The sequence below is a fragment of the Rosa rugosa genome, chromosome 6, assembly GCF_958449725.1.
Source record: "Rosa rugosa chromosome 6, drRosRugo1.1, whole genome shotgun sequence".
NCBI lineage: Eukaryota > Viridiplantae > Streptophyta > Magnoliopsida > Rosales > Rosaceae > Rosa > Rosa rugosa.
The window spans coordinates 31439502-31458127 of record NC_084825.1 but is presented as its reverse complement, the minus strand read 5'-3'; the positions used below and the strand labels follow the sequence as shown (position 1 = coordinate 31458127).

General features: G+C 39.4%; 1 protein-coding gene across 2 annotated transcripts; it reads right to left on the bottom strand.

Moving 5' to 3' along the window:
* Positions 1 to 531: 531 nt before the first annotated feature.
* Positions 532 to 4597, bottom strand: LOC133713667 (spindle and kinetochore-associated protein 1 homolog). 2 transcript variants are annotated; one of them, XM_062139698.1, is made up of 9 exons: positions 4412 to 4597; positions 4196 to 4320; positions 3683 to 3795; positions 3477 to 3564; positions 3274 to 3341; positions 2338 to 2443; positions 2230 to 2259; positions 1476 to 1589; positions 532 to 779 (listed from the first exon to the last, which is right to left on the bottom strand). In XM_062139698.1, the coding sequence occupies exons 1-9, from the start codon at positions 4506 to 4508 to the stop codon at positions 702 to 704; spliced, it is 819 nt and encodes a 272-aa protein (XP_061995682.1). In that variant the 5' UTR covers positions 4509 to 4597; the 3' UTR covers positions 532 to 701. The 2 variants fall into 2 exon arrangements, with proteins under 2 accessions (XP_061995682.1, XP_061995683.1); XM_062139699.1 differs by having other exon boundaries at positions 4232 to 4320.
* Positions 4598 to 18626: the final 14029 nt, after the last annotated feature.

Below are 18626 nucleotides of genomic sequence, written 5' to 3'. Positions count from 1 at the left end.
TATGCTGTTGCTTCCCATCGGCTGAGTGTACTCTGAGAAGGAGAGAAAGAGAAATGGATGAAGAGATCTCATTGGAGTGACGGGATTGGGATCATCAGAGTCACAGGAAGCAGGTGTAATGGAGGAACGCAGAGTCCTCAGTTTATCTCTCTAGGTATTCCATACTAATTTTTGGTCAATACTGATCAACTTTTCATGAACTCATGTTGAATATTGATGTCTATTTGTTTTTTGATTCTTGATACTTATTCAGCACATTAGTACCTTGACTTTATATTGAATCTGTTCTGTTAATTTGGTAATACATTAGTACCATGACTTTATATTGAAATATATTGTGTGCGCGGGTGGGTCTGGGTGGTGGTTGAGTTATGCTTAGGGGCTAGCATGGAAAAGAGAGATACATCGGTCAATGGTTCGTCCTTTCTAATGTGAACAGGAAATAAAGGTAAGAAATATCCTTTCAAAAAAAAAGTAAGAAGTATATATAATATAATAAAATAATAAAAATAACCACAAAGGATCAAGAAGTTCTGAACAGACCACTTTTTCATTACTTTCCAAACCAGTTTTCACCTTCTAGACCTTACTAGTGCACCGTGAACTCACAACATATGCGAGCAAGGTTAAAACTTGCAGTTTTATCCGGAACAGAAAAGGATTAAGAACAATGCATACATTCGTCTAGAAAGCAAACCCTATCAATGAGGCTTCAAAAGAATGATCACCCGATGATGACCCATCCGTGTCTCACTTACACGACCAAGGTGACGAAGCACCTGTGAAGCAGCAAAAGGCATTAAGAATAAAACTTTCTTCACTGAAGTAGCTAAATTTGTATGGAGCCATGAAAGATAAATGCTATTTCAAAGAATACACAAATCAAAGTCATGACCTTCCAAGTCTAAGTAGATATGACAGAAACCATTTCTTTTGTCATTTATTAATAATAGAGGATTGGACTTGAGACCTCTTTATAGCTCACAAGAACTCTTTCTTTACATAACATGCAAACTCAAATTTTCTCAACCAAAAAGATTATAAACATGGTGACTAGGAAATAAGGAATTCAGAGACATAATTTATGTTCACATCTGAAAAGGGAAAAGAGGAATAAAAAAAAACAAGAGGAATATACAGGTATACCTATGGTGACTTTATTCAAGCACATTCACACTTCAATTAGCTTTTTAGTAAAGTGAAATTAGAATGAACCAATTTTCCCCTCTGCTGTGTAAAGAACAGCATGGAGTATCCTAAATCTATTTTCAGGATCAACTTCCCCCTGCAAACCAGCATTTTTAAAGGATTACCTAGGTACTTCCCCAATACATAAAATAATCAGTTCATAGTAAATGAAGATGGGAGGTCCATGTATTCACTCAACTTATGCCAAATAGAATTGAAGCTTTCCTGAGTGCACTATGATATTGTTTAAAATTTACACATGCATGTTTGATAGACAAGAACCTTACAGTTAGTATTGCTTTTCCAGAGTTGTCAAGCTTCAAGGATGGTCCTTTCATGTCAGTTTCAAGAAAGAAGTGTTTTCCCTTCACTGCTTCATGCATTGCTATATCTCTTATTTCCTGTATTTGTTATAGTGGTATCAATACTAATTGCATAAATGAGCAGTTATAAACCATGCTTACAAACATGACAAGTTAACCAGCAGTGACAACTGACAAGCTACATGCTCATCGATTGACATGGCAATACAGATTACAGAATCTTATACTTGACACATTATTTGTAAAAACCAGGGTTCCAAAAAGGATATTGCTTATTTCTCTTTTCTTTTCTTCTAGTACAGATGAACAATGAGTGACAAAATATGAGGTAGGCAGAGACCATCCTGAGAAAAGTGTGAGTAAGCATGACCTTTGTTATAACCATCTAAAGACCTGACTGACCATAACAACTTGAGAGAAGAGACGTATCTTCCCAATGAAATAGAAGGATATATGAGAACAAAGGGGTGTGAGAGAGAGAGAGAGAGAGAGAGAGAGAGAGAGGTATTATTAAGAAGTGATATAGAAATTTGAGACGTAGGAGGTACTAGCTAACTGTGTGTTATTCCTTTGCCATCTTATCTAGGACTAAAGATGAACTCCCAACTTCACCAAGGATGAAGAGGAGCTACCAGACATTGGGTACCCTATGGGCCAACCGCCCACAAACAGAAGTCCCAGAAAATCAGACCCAGTAACCTGGTTTAAGTTCACTTACCAGAGCCTTTTCCCAACGGTCTCCTGCCACCTGCATCAAAATTGATAACCATAATCAGACCTGTGCAAAAGATGTAGAAACCAAAACTCATGGAGGCAGAACACAAACATTCTTCTTGGGAGCAGCTATAAGCTGATAATTTGCTTCAGCATATGTTGCCATGTCATTAATAGCTGCATTCACTTTCTCTAGTGTAAGCCTTCCTCTCATGTACCTACAGTTATTTATACTTAGCGCGAGAACATGACCCCAATAACAAAGGACTGAACACAGAAGACCTCTTTTTTCCAATACCTATCCACCATGGATTAGTTACAGAACTGCCTAATAACTAGATACCATTTTCTCCTCTGTTGAGTTAAAACAAAGTAAGTTAATGATGGCTTGATAATTTACAAGTAGTGGTCTTTTAAACCTTCATTTTCATGGTATCTGGATCAAAATAATAGCTGGAAAGAGTTGTACAGATTTCAAAAGGGTAAAAATTATTCAATAGAAGTGAAGGCTCATTTTATGAGATACCTGTATGAGTGGTAGGAAAAGACCTCCTAATCCATTTCAGCTCTGTCAGTGTTGTTTTATACTCTTAATATCTATTTCTGAAGGTTTTTTGTTTCATTTTGTCAGAAAACTTCTTATTTATCAAGAAAAGAAATCGCAGTAGTTTGTGGATGCATAGTACTTCTAAAATACCGGAAGACATTTTACAAATTTTTGCTACGAAATAGGAAACTAATCTTAGACTTGAATCTTGTTAAGGAGGGGAAATTGATAATTTTTTTATGTATTGGACATGGCGGCCAATGTTAGTTGTTAACACTCGAGACAATGAAAATACTACACTGTATGAAAAGTTCCATCTCTGCGTAGCACATTATATCCCTTTGTCAGGTTAGAATAACTTGATTTTCAGATGTCCCATTAGGTAGCCTATGTGACTAATGTATAACAGTACTGCAATGTAAGTATTGTCAGTGCAAGTATGCAGACAGGACTCCCTCTTAACAAATATAGCAAAAGAATCAGAAAGGGAAGTTTACTCACGATGACAAGGAATCCAGCTCTTCAGCACTTACAAACCACAATGGTGGCATGGAACGACCCTTTTTCTCCTGAAATTAACAAAAACAGAAAGAATACATGGCCCTCATACTGTATCCAGAGCATGTAGCTATAGACGATTACAGAACAGACATACCATAAATTGACACGTGAAGAGAGAGAGAGAGAGAGAGAGAGAGAGGTACCTTAGGTGGTGGTGGTGGTGGTGCAGGATCCTCCTCAAGCTTGAAGGTCCCAGAACCAGTGTTTTGCTGAGAGCTTTCTGGAAATAAACTGAAACAAAGAAACAGTATAAGCTCTACGCCTCTACCAAACAAATGCAAATAAATTTCAAACTCAAATCAACAATATGTCATCCATGGTTGCTGCATGCCAAAGAAAGTTGTATTACCATCTATTTGTATCCAAATTCAACATTGACATCCTTTCAGGAACATGAGTGGGGGCATAAATTGACATATCCTTCAATTTCCTTTGCTGCCTCAGAGATGCATCGATCAGTTTCTGCCATCACATTGTACCATCTAATTATACAAGCAGTAGCCAACTAACAACTAAAACCTTCATTAACCAAAACAAAAATTAGAAATCTCATTTAAACAGTTTATGATCAAAATTAGAAATCCAGATGATCAAAATTGCTTCTTTAAATTTCCTAGTCCGAAGATCAAATTCTTTCCAATTCACTATTAAATTAATTTTCCAAATAGCCACAAAACACAATCATCACAAACTTCACCCAACATTTTAACTAATTTCCCTCAATCTTTGACATCATTTCTAAAGAGAAATGATGAAAATTGTAAGACCTAGCATACTGATATATCAACATTTCATAAAATTTCTCAGAAATCAAACAAAGCCCAATCGACATAAAGTCATATAGAGAGAGAAAAGGAACTACTTTTGCTTTGGGGATGGCTAGGGTTTCGTCGCGTACCCGGTCCTTGATGGTCTGGACCTGAAGCTCCATGGCCTTCACTGCGGCGTCGACGGCCGTCAAATCAGTGACGCTGCTGACCGGGTACACTGCAACGTGAACATTTCAGAGCTTAATTGGATGCTATGCTTGTTATCGGAGTCGAAATTGAACGAAGTACGGTTGGGTAATCGGGTTTACTGTTTCGGGCAATAACGAGCTCTTGGAGCTCCGAGATCCGACTGTTGAACCCGGCGATCAGCGAGTCCAACGACGCCCCTGCTTTCTCCGCCTCCATCTCTCTCTCTCCCTCTAGAAAGTTTCGATCTTCGATTAGTCGATTTTCATTTTGAAGTTGGGGAAAGTTGTTTTGGCGGGAAAAATCCGGAAAATGAGAAGCATTTGAGAGTTTTGGGTAGGAGAAGATAAAGGAGACGGCGTCGTATCAGATAAAGGTAACCAAGTAGTGATATTATACCCAGTACAACAAAAATGACCTATGCTAGAAGGTCTCGACTTTTTACTGCTGAAACAGGTAAGATTATTGAGAATTTCTGTAGCAGATGTGAATTTTACTGCGATTGAGATTATGGGTTTGTTTCTGTTGTTAAATTTTGGAGTAATGGACTGTAGCTTATATGTGAAAAAATGCCAACGGTCCTTTATTTGAGTCCTTGTTTATGGTTTTTCTGCTGAAATGGGTTTTTAGCTAGAGTTTGCCCTTTTCATTTGTTTTTCGTTGTTCTTGATTTGGCGTTTTACTGTAATTCTCTTCTTTTCCTATTGTGATTTTAGACTGCTTGATAACTAGAGTTAACTTTTGATGTAGCCCTAATCTATGAATGCAGAACACACACCCAAAAAAAATAAAAAATTCACAAAAGCTGACGCAGTTTCATCGGTAAGATATAATTCCCAAAGAAATCCTATTGACATTTTATATTTGAGAGCCTAGGAATCCCATATAGACATATCTTGACATATTTGAAGAATTGATAACCGAATTGGCATTGTCTGTTCGTTCAATCTTTAGTTTAGTTAAGAATGATCTATTTAGTTTAGTCTAAATACTCTATCCTACTAGTGCAGCTTATATTAGTAATACGTTTTGTAGTTCCTAATGCTAGTATTTGAAATACAATTTTTGTCGCCTTTTTTTTTTTTTCTGAAAATGATATTCTAACTCATATATCTTTATGTGGTTTGGGTTCAGGGTTGACAAGCATCACAAGCTACAAATGTGTTACTACATATCATGTTATGTACCAACTAAGCCATTGGGTTAGCCCAACTAAGATGTCAATCCCCAACCTAGGTTCGAACCCCGAAGCTGTCAAAGTGGTCAGGCACTGTGCTGCAATGCACAGTTGGAGCATTTCACATGCTCCGAATGGGTTTATCTTGGGCCTAGGAAGCCTTTGGGTTCCCCTTGACAAAATCAAAAAAAAAAAAACTAAGATGTCAATCCCCTTCGTTATGAAAAAATAGAAATAAAAATTAAAAAACTATTATTTACTGATTTTTTTTTTAATCAAGCCCACGGGGCACAATGGTATATTCAACACAAGTCAAAATAGGCCGTTGCATACCCTTCCACTGTCATTTAAGGACATAGACAGACAAGAAGGTAATGATAATACCCACAGTGGTATATAGAAATAGACCCACTCATTATACATTTCAGATCGTAGAGATAGCGGAGATCCTCTTTTAGTACTATGTCGGAGGCGCTAGAGATCTAGGTTCCTAATACAAGGAAATTATTGAATTTAGACAAAAACTAGAAACATAGGGTTGGGCCAAGATTCAAAACCCTAGCCCAAATTTAGAAGCTACTAGACTAGGGCAGACCCCAGCCCAGAAACTCAAAGCCCAAATAGGACAGCCACCCAGCAAAGGTCCACCTAAGGCCCATCAACCTGGTCCGGTCCAGTCCACCTGCGCCATCATCCCAGTCGTACTAACCAGCCAAGCCCATCTCTGTCCGCCACACGTCATCGCGACCTGCACCGCCTCGATCCGCACCCCACAAGCACACCACCTATGACCCAAAAACCGCACCGCACTGGCCATGCTACCTCAACCACACCACCTAACCCCGATCCAGGCCCTCGCACCTCACACCGTCGCCGCACGACTTGCACCGCCACGATCACACTACCTGTGACCAAACCGCATGGGCCACGCCGCCTCAACCTACGCCACCACGAAGAAACCCAACCCAGATCCAGGACCACGCACCTCACTCCGCCATCGAGCCAGATCCGTGGCCCCTCCCATCAGGGTTCGATCGCCGGACCCGTTAGCATAACCGCCGCCTTCCACCATCCCAGCCAGACCCGTACAATAAGCCCCGAGCAACACCCCATTCGATGGCACCCCATGAGCAATAGTTATCCAATACCCGTCCGGCAACCGACCTCATGATGACGGCGAGGCCCAGAGGCCAGCCCGTGCGTTCGGGCGCCGCCGGATGAGGATGATCTCGCAGGGTGAAGGATCGGCCTTTAGGGTTTTCTCGAGGACAGAGAGTTAGGAGCTAGTCTTGGTTATTTACTGATTCAAGTTACATCAATCAATTGTAAATCATATTTGTCCCAAACTTAAAAAATAATATGGTCTCTTATTGTTCTACACTGGGTAATATTGGTTAATGTTATTGTCAATATTTGAAAGAACAAAATATTCTCACACAAGCACAACACCTTACAACTCTCACACCCATCGGATATGTAGGCATTTCTAGTATATATTAACTCTTGCACTCTACTTATATCTACATAAAATTCGAGTGTCAAAATTACTCCCTTTTCATTTTATTTTTTTCATTCAATTTGTATATATATTTTTTAAATGGGAGTTTCTATTCAACATCTAAAATTGGAATTTAGACCTCCTCACTGTCTATTAAAATTTACTTTTATAAATAACCAATATATTTCTCACAATATCCCTCTTTCAATAAAATCAATAGATAATGCCAAATTTATGTATTGATGAATAGGTCTTGTATAGTGTATACCAACTGCAATTGCTCAATTACTAAATTGAGCTCATAATTGTTTGCATAAATTTAGCACCCCTAGGTTCTATGTATAGTTCAGACCAAAAAGAGGTTCTATGTATAGCTACTTATTGTTTATCAGAAATCATAGTTCTATGTATGGTTCATTTTTAATTAACTTAATTCTATTTCCAAAATATACTCAATTGTAAGTATCTATGGATTGTAGTATGCACTTCAAAATTCCTAGAGCTAATGAGCAGCAGATGCTGCAATGGCAGGCGAAATTCGAATTCTTACTCAGTTTGTTACGTCTCGTATCCACTTTACCCCTTTACTATATATATAAGTTAATTACTTTAAGGTTTACTGATTACAAGCATTTTTATACGTGTAATTATATCTAAAATACTAGAATTAAGCTAATCCTCGAGTTAATTATTATATAATTAATCCATTTTCATCTATTTTGTAGAAAATAAGTGGAGTTGCGGAAATCGATAGAAAATTGCAAAAACTGGAGCAAATTAGAGTTTCCGATAAAAAGACGAAAAGTCAACGCCAAGTCAACTATGGTCAATGCAAGCTAGAGAGAGAAACCCGACTAGTCCCTTGACAATATATATGGAAATATTCGAGATTGTGGCAAGTGGGGAAGAAAGAAAAAAAAATAGAAAAGAAGAAGAAGAAAATTGCAGAAAAGAGAAATAGATTTGTGTTAATTAATCAATGATTTGATTGATTAATCAAACTGTTGATTATATTTAGTTTCAGCCACAGCCATCACGTGAAGCCACTACAATTACAAGTTGCTATTTAATTGGTTGGAAACCAATCTAGCTTTGACAAGTGGCAGCCACAACGAAGACCAATATATATACTATTATTAAGAGAAGAGGTTTTGTTAGCCAAAATAGAAAAAATGTACCAAAATGACCCTGAAATATTAAAAAACTATACAACTCATAAAACAGATAGGGGTAATATAGTCAAATTATAAAATAAACAGAAAAAAAAAATGAAAATGAGAAACAGATAATCAAACTACCCACTTCTATCATTTCATGAAAAACTATCCACTCCTGTAAATAACTTCCCACTACCTATTAAAAAAAAATTCAATTTTCACACACATAGTGTGTGGGGCCATCTAGTATATACATATTCCAGAACCCTATTGAGGACCTCATCTTCACTCACCTCAATACACAGCGCCGCACCAGCTAAAAGGGGGCAGCCCAAAGGGCTGCTCTCTCCCAATTTCTTCCATTTCTTTTTTCTTTTCTCATATCCTCACAACAAATCTTCATTAATTTGTCAAGGAGCATCAAGATTTGAGTTTGGATAAAAGTGAGAAGCCATAAATCAAGATTTGTCATAATTGCTCCATAGCAATTTGTGACTTGTTCTTGTTACTTCTCACCTCTCTTCACCTTTCTCTCTTTAATTTGATACATATTGTTATTGGTTTGTTGATGGGTAGTGAGTAGCTTATTAGGAAACTAGGGTTTGAGCCCTAGCATGGATTCGATGTAATAAATATGTTTTGATTTAATGGTTTTCAATTTTATGTTTGGCATATATATGTTCTATTCTATAATATTTGGCTTAGATGCATGCTTAGAAGCTTCATTAACTCTTGAATGTGTAGATGAGCATGTCTAAAACAAATTAGGGGACCTAATCACTTCTCTAATTTATGGTTAGGACACTTGTTTAGAACATGGTTAGTTACAATACCAATTTCGATTGCCGTATTGGCTAGTTTGGGAACTTTGATTCTAGGACTCTTCGCCTTTTGGTGCAACTAGAGGCCCTAACAAGACTCTAGATTGTCCCAATTGAGTTTCTACGACCCTTGATCCGGAGTAGAAATACCCTTTAAGGAATCTAATGACCCATGAGCCTTGAAAAGCCTTGGGTACGGTCCTTGATGCCATTATGAATTGAATGATGATTGTCGGAACATACTTGTGCATTGAATTTGGCTAGGAGGATACCCTAGTGACCTAATTTCCATTTCTTACTTTTCTTTCCTTTATTTAATTTAGTTGTTAATTAAAGCTTTCATTTAAATTCTTGCAATTTAGTTATTAGAAATTCAATTTACAATTTTCAATGACAAATTCGACCCATTATAAATATCCATCACTAAGCTCGAAGCTTTGATTAGGTTTTGGTGAGAACCAAAGCCGAGCATTGCTAAGGCTTGGTGCCTTAGAATAGTATTTTTATTTTATTTTTTTTATTTTTCTTTTCTTTGGTTAGTGACTTTAGTTCCGACCACCCAAGGATTGTGGGTTAGCCACTAATCCTCGTGGTACGATAATTTTAGGCTTAATACTTCCCTACCTTGACAATGATACGTACGCTTGCGTAAATGTGTATCAAGTCATTTACATTCCTCGATTTCTGTTTTACCGATTAGGGGTCCTAAGACTTGACTTTTTATTGGATAACAATATGAGAAAATTTCTTTCACAAAAGTTGTAGGGGACGTTAAACCGAGTCTGTGGACATGTGACACGCTTAAATCGGAGTTCGTATGCAAAAGTTATAATAAAAAAACTAAAGTTATTGTTCATGGTAATTTTTCTAAAAAATGAGAATTTACTGTGGTAGGTTTTCATTTTCAGAAACCTACCCCGCGTCGTTTCTCTCTCTTCCTCTCTCTCTCTCTCTCTCCGACCCCTTTTCGTTTTTCCAGCAATTCTTCGCTGTCCGGCCACCTGAAGGCGCGCCACCGGTCTCGTTTGGACCGCCTCTTCCTCTACAAGGCTGTGGCAATGGGTTACGCCGGTTTGGCCAGAGGAGAGAGAATCAAAGTAAAACAGTGTACTATAGCAAATTTGGGGTCGCCTGTGATTTCTACAAATTCCGGCCACCTCCGGCAACGAAACTGGTTCGATTTTGAATCTCTTAAGACGTACTTAAATTCCTCCAAGTTTCTTGATCCAATTTGAAGTGTGGAGGAAGAATTGAAAAATTGAAATTTCTAGGGTTTGAGATTTCGGCTGCTTTCCTTTCAGGCTAATTTCCAGCCAACCAAGGTAATTTTAGACTTTGTTGTAGTTATGAAAGTTGTTGGGCTTGTTGAGAGGAAGAATTTGGCATAGGTATTGTTACCCGGTTCTAGGGTTGGCCGGCGGCGCGTGGGGCACTGTTGGTGGTGCGTGGAGGCGTGTAGGGCCTGTTTTGGTTTTTCTATTTTGTCTAGTTAAGTTAGTTGTGAGTTGTAGAACTTGTAGGTATGAATTTGGTAGAAATAGGAGAAGTTTGATATCGATTGTGAATTTCCAAAGTTTAAATTTTTAGTTGTCGATTTACTGGATTCCGACCATTGGATCTCCCTCATTTCTGTTATGTAGTACTTTAATCGACAAATCGATACTAGTGGTGAAGTTTGGAATGAATTTGAGGAAGATTGGAGGTTTTGGTGCATAGAGGCGATGTTTAGAATTCGATTATATTTAACGTAAATTTAAATTCCAGTCTGTTCTTAGTTATTTATGAGTGCTACTCTGTACAGGACGTGAGGAGGACCCACATGAGAAGAGTTCGGATCGACGGTAGGCTTAAACGTATACTGTGAGTGAACTTTTATTTTGAAAGTAAATATGCATGCAACCATTCTTTTTAAAATATGAACACTTTTATTTATTTTAAAGATATGTGAGATTTATTTTTGGAAGGTTAAATAATTATTTCCGATTGTGATTTTCGAAAGTGGTATTACCTTATGATTGGTTTTGAGTTAGAGCCTTCCGGTGATTTATTTGGAAATTTGGTAAATAAATTGAGTGATGATTTTCTTTATTTCTGCTTTAAATTTCTATTATGAGATACGTTCATATTGAGTATAACTTGGCGTGTGGGACACGCCAATACTTTATTTGTTTCCTCTTGAGATTTTCCGTGTATGGTTGGGAATCGTATCGTACCTTCCTTTACGAGATTTTGGGGAAGTCTTACTGGTTTTCGGTTTTCGTATGATTTTACCCCACTATATCTGGATTGTTGTATTTATTTGCTAGCTAGCCTATTAGTACTCCTCCCCGCTTACTATGTGTTTGTGGGTGAGTTGAGCAAAGAGCCTGGGAGGCTCCCTTACTCGTATGGTGATAATTTCTTCCCCATACTCTATCGTTACTTGACTAGCGAGGCTAGTCGATTGTTTCTTAACCAGCGGGCCTGGTCTGTTTCATGAGTTTTCGAGCTTAGAGAAATATGCTTTATAAATGTTGCATGCGTTTGACTTTCTAAAGAAATAAACGAGGGAAAGTATAAAATTCCTCTTATTTTCGATTACTTGTGAAGTTTTTATTTTTGTCCACTCACGCTAATGTTTTTATATGCTTTTTCCCTGGGTCATTTGGTTTCAAATGCGCAGTTCGCAGTGTAGCTGTCCGGCATTAGGAATTGAGGCTTAACACCACCGTTGCCACCTATCGTTCGTAGGTTACTTGTTAACTTACTTAGTGTATTGCTTTTCTATTTTCCTTAGACTACTCTAATAACCATGATGATATTTGTTAATGTTCTAAATTAGGGCTTAAATTGAGTTAGAATTTTTCAGAGATGGTTGTAAACTTGAAATATTTGGATGTGGTCTTTTAAATTATTAGTTGGACATGTTCAGATATAAGATAATCTGTTTGGTGGAGTTGTTGTTGCGGGGAGCAGGGTGGCTCCAAGAGTTGAGGGTGTAAATGTTTAGAAGTGTGATTTTTACTTTCTTTCACAGGTTTGGGTTGTCCATTTTTAGGGAAAGCTCTACCAAATTTTCGATAGAATTTTCTGAAAAAGTGGGCCCCACAGGGCCACCTGAGATTTCATAGTGAAATTTGGGTTGGGCTCTATCACGGTTGATGATCAAAGAAGTAAACACCATGCATGTAAAGAAAAGCACAGCAGGATGTGGGGTGGAGATTTTTGATAATGATTTTAGGAGGAGACTCCGTGAGAAGAAATCTCCTCGAGGGTAGTTTAAGTAAGGAGGAATCTTCTCGAAGAAGGATTCTAGTGATGAGGGATCTCTTTGAGAGAGATTCAAGTGAGGAGAGATCTCTTTGAGAGAGATTCAAGTGAGGAGAAATCTCCTCGAAAAAGAATCTTAGTGAGGAAAGATCTCCTCGAGGGTGATTCAAGTAAGGAGAAATCTCCTTACTTGAATGTGTATCCAAATTCAAACAGAAACTCTTTTCGAAATATGCTGGACAGATCCAGACTCATAATTTGAAATTCATCCACTTCATTTGTTGCTGCAACGAGTGTCAAAAGTTTAACTCGACTTTCAATTTACCACACAGAACCCGAAAATGGCTTACATTAGGCACATGAAGTCTGTTCTTTTACAAGATTTGGTACTTTGGTTATTGGACAAGCAACTTGGTAGATGCTTCCAAGCATTCCTATATATGAAAGGTTCCTACTACATCTGTAGTGACTGCAATCTGTTGCTCATCTGTAATTTGGGCTGGGCCGAAGAAATTGGGCCGAAAAATCATAAGTCCCCATCCTTTTCTGTTTTGTCCAATTAAGTTCCCATCCTTATCCCACAGACAAGGATCAAGTAACGATTGGCTTTCGTGGGGTCCATATGGGGAGTAAAAGGACTATCGACGAGGAAAGGCCTCGATGAAGAAAATTATCCTCGACGAGGAAAGCCCGCGCTGAAGAAAAATTTCCTCAACGAGGAAAGCCCGCGACAAAGAAAAATATCCTCAAAGAGGAAAGTCCGCGCCAAAGAAAAATATCCTCGACGAGGTAAGCCTACGATGAAGGAAATATCCTCGACGAGGAAAGCTCGCGATAAGAAAAAATCCTCAACGAGGAAAGCTCGCGACAAAAAGAAAAAACACCGTTGACGAGAAGAAACTCTCGATGACTAAAAGGCTCTTGGTAAGGAAAAAAGCTCCCAACGAGGAAGAACACTCTCGATAAGAAAAAATCTCTTTGCAAGGAAAAAGGCTCTTGGCGAGGAAGCAGTATTCAATTATCCAACAAAAAGAGAAGAAGCAGTATTCAATTATGCTTCTTGTTGGCCTTAGCATCCTATCTTTTCTCTCTCTCCCAGCTAACAGCAGCCACAAAGTTTTTTTTATTCTATTAAACTCTCTCTCTCTCTCTCTCTCTCTCTCTCTCTCTCTCTCTCTCTCTCTCTCTCTCTCTCTCTCTCTCTCTCTCTCTCTCTCTCTCTCTCTCTCTCTCTCTCTCTCTCTCTCTCAAACAATAAAGTTCATTCCTTTCTCTTCCTCGTCCTCTCATTCACGAAACCAGTAAACCAGTAGCCACCATCGCCACATTCTCTCTCATCTCTCTTCATCGATTTTTCTTCAATTTCTTTATTGTTCAATCAATAACCACCCAAAACAATCAGAAACAAGAACGAAGGCTGCGATGACGATCGATATTTTAACTTTGTGGTTTTTATACTACTCCGATCAGAGTCGACTCCTCCACTTTTTCTCTCTCTTTAAGTCTCAAACTCCATGAAGCAAGTTGCAAATCCGCCTAGAAAGGCCGCCTAGCGCCCAACCACCCCCGCCTAGTGCCCAACCAACCCCGCCCAGGCGCTTAGTCACCCGCCTAGGCGACCGCCTAATCCCAATCTGCCCAACAGCTCTGATTTGGCATTAGGCGAGTCGAAGAGCCGCCGCCCAGGGCCTAGGCGGCCTGGGCGGCCGAGTTTTAGAACACTGTGTGCAAGTAATGATGATCATGAATACGATGATAACTACCATTGTAAATGCAGCAATGAAGGAGGCTAATAAACGCGCCATGATGGTGATCATAATAACGCAACATGATGATGATCATAAATAACGCGGCATAATGGCGATCATAAATCAGGTAATTAACGCGGCATGATGACGATAATAAGTAGAGGTAATAAAGGAGATATTAAACGCGACTTGTGGTGCAAGCACTCCCTCACCTATAAATAGGGGGCACGATAACCAAGAAAGATATATGATTCTGACTCTTTCTATTGCACACAACTCAAGCAGTTTCTAACTTGAGGGTCGGAGAGTTTTCTGCAGGTATCCCCTTCCTTTGCGCCGACAGTTAACTCTAAGTCAACGACGAATGAAGTTTCTCGATCATTCCTTGTCAGCTCTTGCTCCAGTCAGAATTCATTGGCGAGCCAAATTCCCCTTTGGAATTTTTCGTCGCCAACATTGGTGGAATTGAACTAGGTCTGAAGGGGTTTAAGGAGAGAGTGAATTGGAGTTTTCGGGGGGTTTTTTTTTTTTTTTTTTTTTTTTAAAGGAGAGGTGCAGGTTTATTGTCTTGCAACTAGTTTTTTTTTATTTTTTATTGTGAAATGTCTATTATGCCATTCTTGTGGGTCATGCTGTTGGTGCCAAATCAGCAGATGATGTCATGTTTCGAGCCAAATTTGAATTTTGGACGCGCGTGATAGAAAATGGAAGTGCAAGGACCATAATGATTAAAAAAAAGGCCAGGGACCAAACTGATGTTTGCCCTAAAGTTGGAGGAGGCAAACTGAATTTAGTCCTAATTTCAACATTTGAGATCTTCACTTTTTTTTTTTGGTACAACAAAAGTCATGTAAAGAGAAGGAAAGAGAACTATTTAGCCAAAGAGATAAGATTATGGGTGTGTTTGGCTCCAATTTTGCTGCAGCTGGTCAACAGTCTCTTTTCTTGCGCGGGCGTGCCAGCACAGTTCGGGTGCGGTCGTCGGGGGTGTCCCTTGACCTGACTTCTATCAAGCGATTGTAGACGAGGAGAGCACCAACCTCGTCGTGGGATTCTTTGTGCCTCGTGGTGAGGACTTTGCTGAAGTTTCTCTTGTTCACAAGTCGATACTCAATATTGCAGATTGAGCAGAGCGAAATCACCGGGAAGTATTGAGATCTTGCTAAAGCGTGACTTTAGCTTGGCTAGGTTGCTAGGGCGTTACCCTTGCTTGACTGGTTCTGTAACCGTTGTGGTCGCGACACTACCGTCGGCTCCCGAGGAGACTAGGACCGAAGAACGTTGACAGAGGGTTTGGTGGCACTGAAAGTCGGCTTCTGAGAAGACTAGGACTAGGAGTGTGATCACCAGTAAGAGAAAGAGAAAGAGAGGGAGAGGAGTTGCTCTTAGAGAGGTTTGCTCTAGAGAGAACTTAGATCATCTTAGAGATGTTGTTGTTGAATGTGAATGTGTGTTTTAGAATGAGAAGAGAAGGTGTTTATATAGGGAAGAAAAAGAAGAGTGAAATGATGAGTGGAAGAAAAATAATGAAAGTGGAGTATGAAAGTGATTTGTAAAATATGGAAAAGATAGAGAAATGATGAAATGAAAGCAAGGCATGAAGGTGCAAAAACATGGAAGTGATGATGATCTATTAAAGAGATTGTCTTGAAAAATATATCCAAGGAAAAGAAGAAAAGCATCTAGCTTTCTTCATGTGGGTAGGAAACATGAACATGTGAATATTGAGCTGGTTTTAGGTCAGTTTCTGCCCCTTTATTCCTTCAATTATTTCTCCAACAAGACTTCAGAATGAGCTTTCGACTTCTTCATAAAAAATGTTCCACTATGAGTGTAGATCATCCTGACAAATTTTCAGAGCTTTATTCCATGAGACTGGGCTGGAAATGCTGCTGGACCTCTTACAGGTCCAGTTTTCCAGTTTTGCTTCTGTAGAAAATTGGACTGATTGTTTGAAGGTCTTCCACTCAAAAACATCTCTGGCACTCTTCATAAGAAATTATCCTTGGGCTGTCTAGAATGGATCTGCAGAGTTTCAGCTCATTTCAAGTTCATTTGGTCAGTCTGCCGCCCCTCCTTCCTTGTTTAGCTCGGTTTCTCCTAGCCGAAGTAGGAAAATGTGCTAAAGTTGACTTTTCATGTTTCCATGCTTCCATAGTAGGCTTTATTTAGCCTCTAAATATATATTTCGAACTTGTCGACAATATATAGCTTGAGCCACTGACATTGGCTCAATTTCTCCAAAACACGCCTTGTCAGGCCAAAATGCTTATTTTGGGTCCAAACATTGCCCCCCAGACCTCGAAGTCAAAGGTCTTCGTCTTGACTGAAGAGGTCTTGAATCAGCACTGCTCTTATAATGTCGTTGCTCCAAAGCCACTTGTATTGGCTTGACTAAAATTACTTGAACAGTGGACTCTTTCCCTCTTAATTATATATAATGAGCATACATATATTAATCGCCAGTCTTCCTTCGCGAACCATCCTTTGCGAGGCCATGTAATTAAAATCACTTCGCTGCCAACAATTCGTAACCCAGCTTTCGCCACAATTATTGGCAAAAATATTGATTTGACCTCCTCCACTGCTAATACCATACTAGGCATATTAAATGCCTCTTGTATATGTGCCCAGACCAATACCAATGGCCTCTTAAGTATATTAGCAAGTTCCAGCCACTATTAGGCAAGAACACAATTTTTTGCATCCTCCGCGACGCACAAATTTGAAATTCTTTTTTGTATTTTTGTATTTTTTTATTTTTTTATTTTAATAAGACATTGTGAATCAAGGTTTAGACATGCGGCCCAAGTATAGTCGCCTAGACACAAATTTTCTTTCAAATCATTTGGGCAACCTTACTGAAATGGCCAGGTGGGGGAGGACGAACAAGAGAGGCAGAATCGATTTTGGCATGAGCTACTCCCACATAGTGGTTTAGGCCCATTTGCACGCACTTCTGGATTCAAGAACCTGTCATGAACGTTGTCCCCTTTCTAGACACCATTTCACATAGGCTATACTTACTAAGATGAGAAATGTCATAAGTGTGAAGACAGTTCAACAAGTGTTAATAAAAACCGCCCTTAACCTTAAGGGACCTGAACTAGGCACCAATAAGGAGTTTAGGCCAATATTAACAAAAGAGACTTCACCTATTCCGTTATGATTCACAACCCCTTACCAAATTCATTTTTGGTAATTAGAAAACTAGGCCATTTTTTTTTTTAAATGAAAAGAAAACTAGAAACGAAAAATTAACAGCAAATTAAAAGCAAAGAAAGAAAGAAGCTAGCAGCACCATGTTTGGCTAACCTCTAGAAGACCACGGGGGAGGCCATCTATGCTTCATTCCAAGCTCCGATGTATCAAAATTTGTAGGGTAAAAATCCCTCCTGTGAGAGCTTATAGGAAAAGAACAAAGATACTTCTCGTTGAAGAATTTGGTTCGTGAGAGGGGTAATCTTGCCCCCCAAGTATCTTTGTTGGTTGACGAGGCATGATCTTCAATTGTAATTTGAGAGATGACGGTGTCCCAAGATCGGCTTTGTCGCCAACTGTCGCCAACTTCTCTTGATCAAAGGGATGATCATGGGTCATATCTTGCCCCCTATGCATCTGATCAGTAGCCACGTATTTGGCTTGATCAGTGGAGAAATCAGATATTTGTTCAGAGACAATTATATTGTCAGAAGAACAATCTTGTTGATGACCTTTTCCATGCACAGCCTCTGTGTAAGGCTGTGACTCACCAGTGAGACCCTTAGGTTGATTGCCACCTATAGGCAAGTTAGTCTCAGAAACGACCTCTTCGCGAGCAGGTTTTTGACTTTCCAATTCGCCTTGCTGCGAATTAGCCAAGCTGGAACCTTCCTCGTGTAAGGTTGTGAACTCAGATGTGATGTTCGCGGCATGTTGAGTGGTCTGTTTGTCGCTGCTCAAGAAAGGCTTATAGAATTGTTCTCTAGCTTCTCGAGCGTTCTGCTCAATTTGTTGGTCCCAATCGCGAAACCTCTGCTTTGTTTTTGCGATCAAACTGGCCATGTCCCTGGCTCGCTTTTCTTTATGCCTCTCGACGTTGGCCATGATGATCGCCAGTTGTTCCTCAATGCTTGCCCCCTCTGGGATGGGAATAGGCATAAACTCATCATTAATGGCAGTATCGCCAGTGGTGGCAACATTGACCATCTATTTACTTTAGGAATTTCTTTTGGTAAAGATTTTCCCCTAGCATCCCAATGATGGTGAACATAAAAAGACTCTGGTGTTGTCCCACTTGTCCCACTGGGCGTGCCAAAATGTTTGTTTTGAAGCCCGGTGGTTGAATGTGCTTCAAGAGAAGAGAAAAAAAAAATTCTAACCTTATCCCACCGGGTGTGCCAAAATGTTTGTTTTGAAGCCCGGTGGTTGAATGTGCTTCAAAAAAAAAAAAACTTCTGATGTAGTCCCACCGGGCGTGCCAAAATGTTTGTTTTGAAGTCCGGTGGTTGAATGTGCTTCAAGAGAAAAACTTCTACAGTAGGTCCCACTGGGCGTGCCAAAATGTTTGTTTTGAAGCCCGGTGGTTGAATGTGCTTCAAGAGAAAAACTTCTGATGTAGTCCCACCGGGTGTGCCAAAATGTTTGTTTTGAAGCCCGGTGGTTGAATGTGCTTCAAGAGAAAAACTTCTGATGTGGTCCCACCGGG

Coding starts and splice junctions, on each gene's coding strand:
- LOC133713667 (XM_062139698.1), bottom strand. CDS start 4,508: ATGGAGGCGGAGAAAGCAGGGGCGTCGTTGGACTCGCTGATCGCCGGG. Junction 3,565..3,682: donor AATTTGGATACAAATAGATG/GTAATACAACTT, acceptor TCTTTGTTTCAG/TTTATTTCCAGAAAGCTCTC. Junction 3,342..3,476: donor CACCACCACCACCACCTAAG/GTACCTCTCTCT, acceptor TGTTAATTTCAG/GAGAAAAAGGGTCGTTCCAT.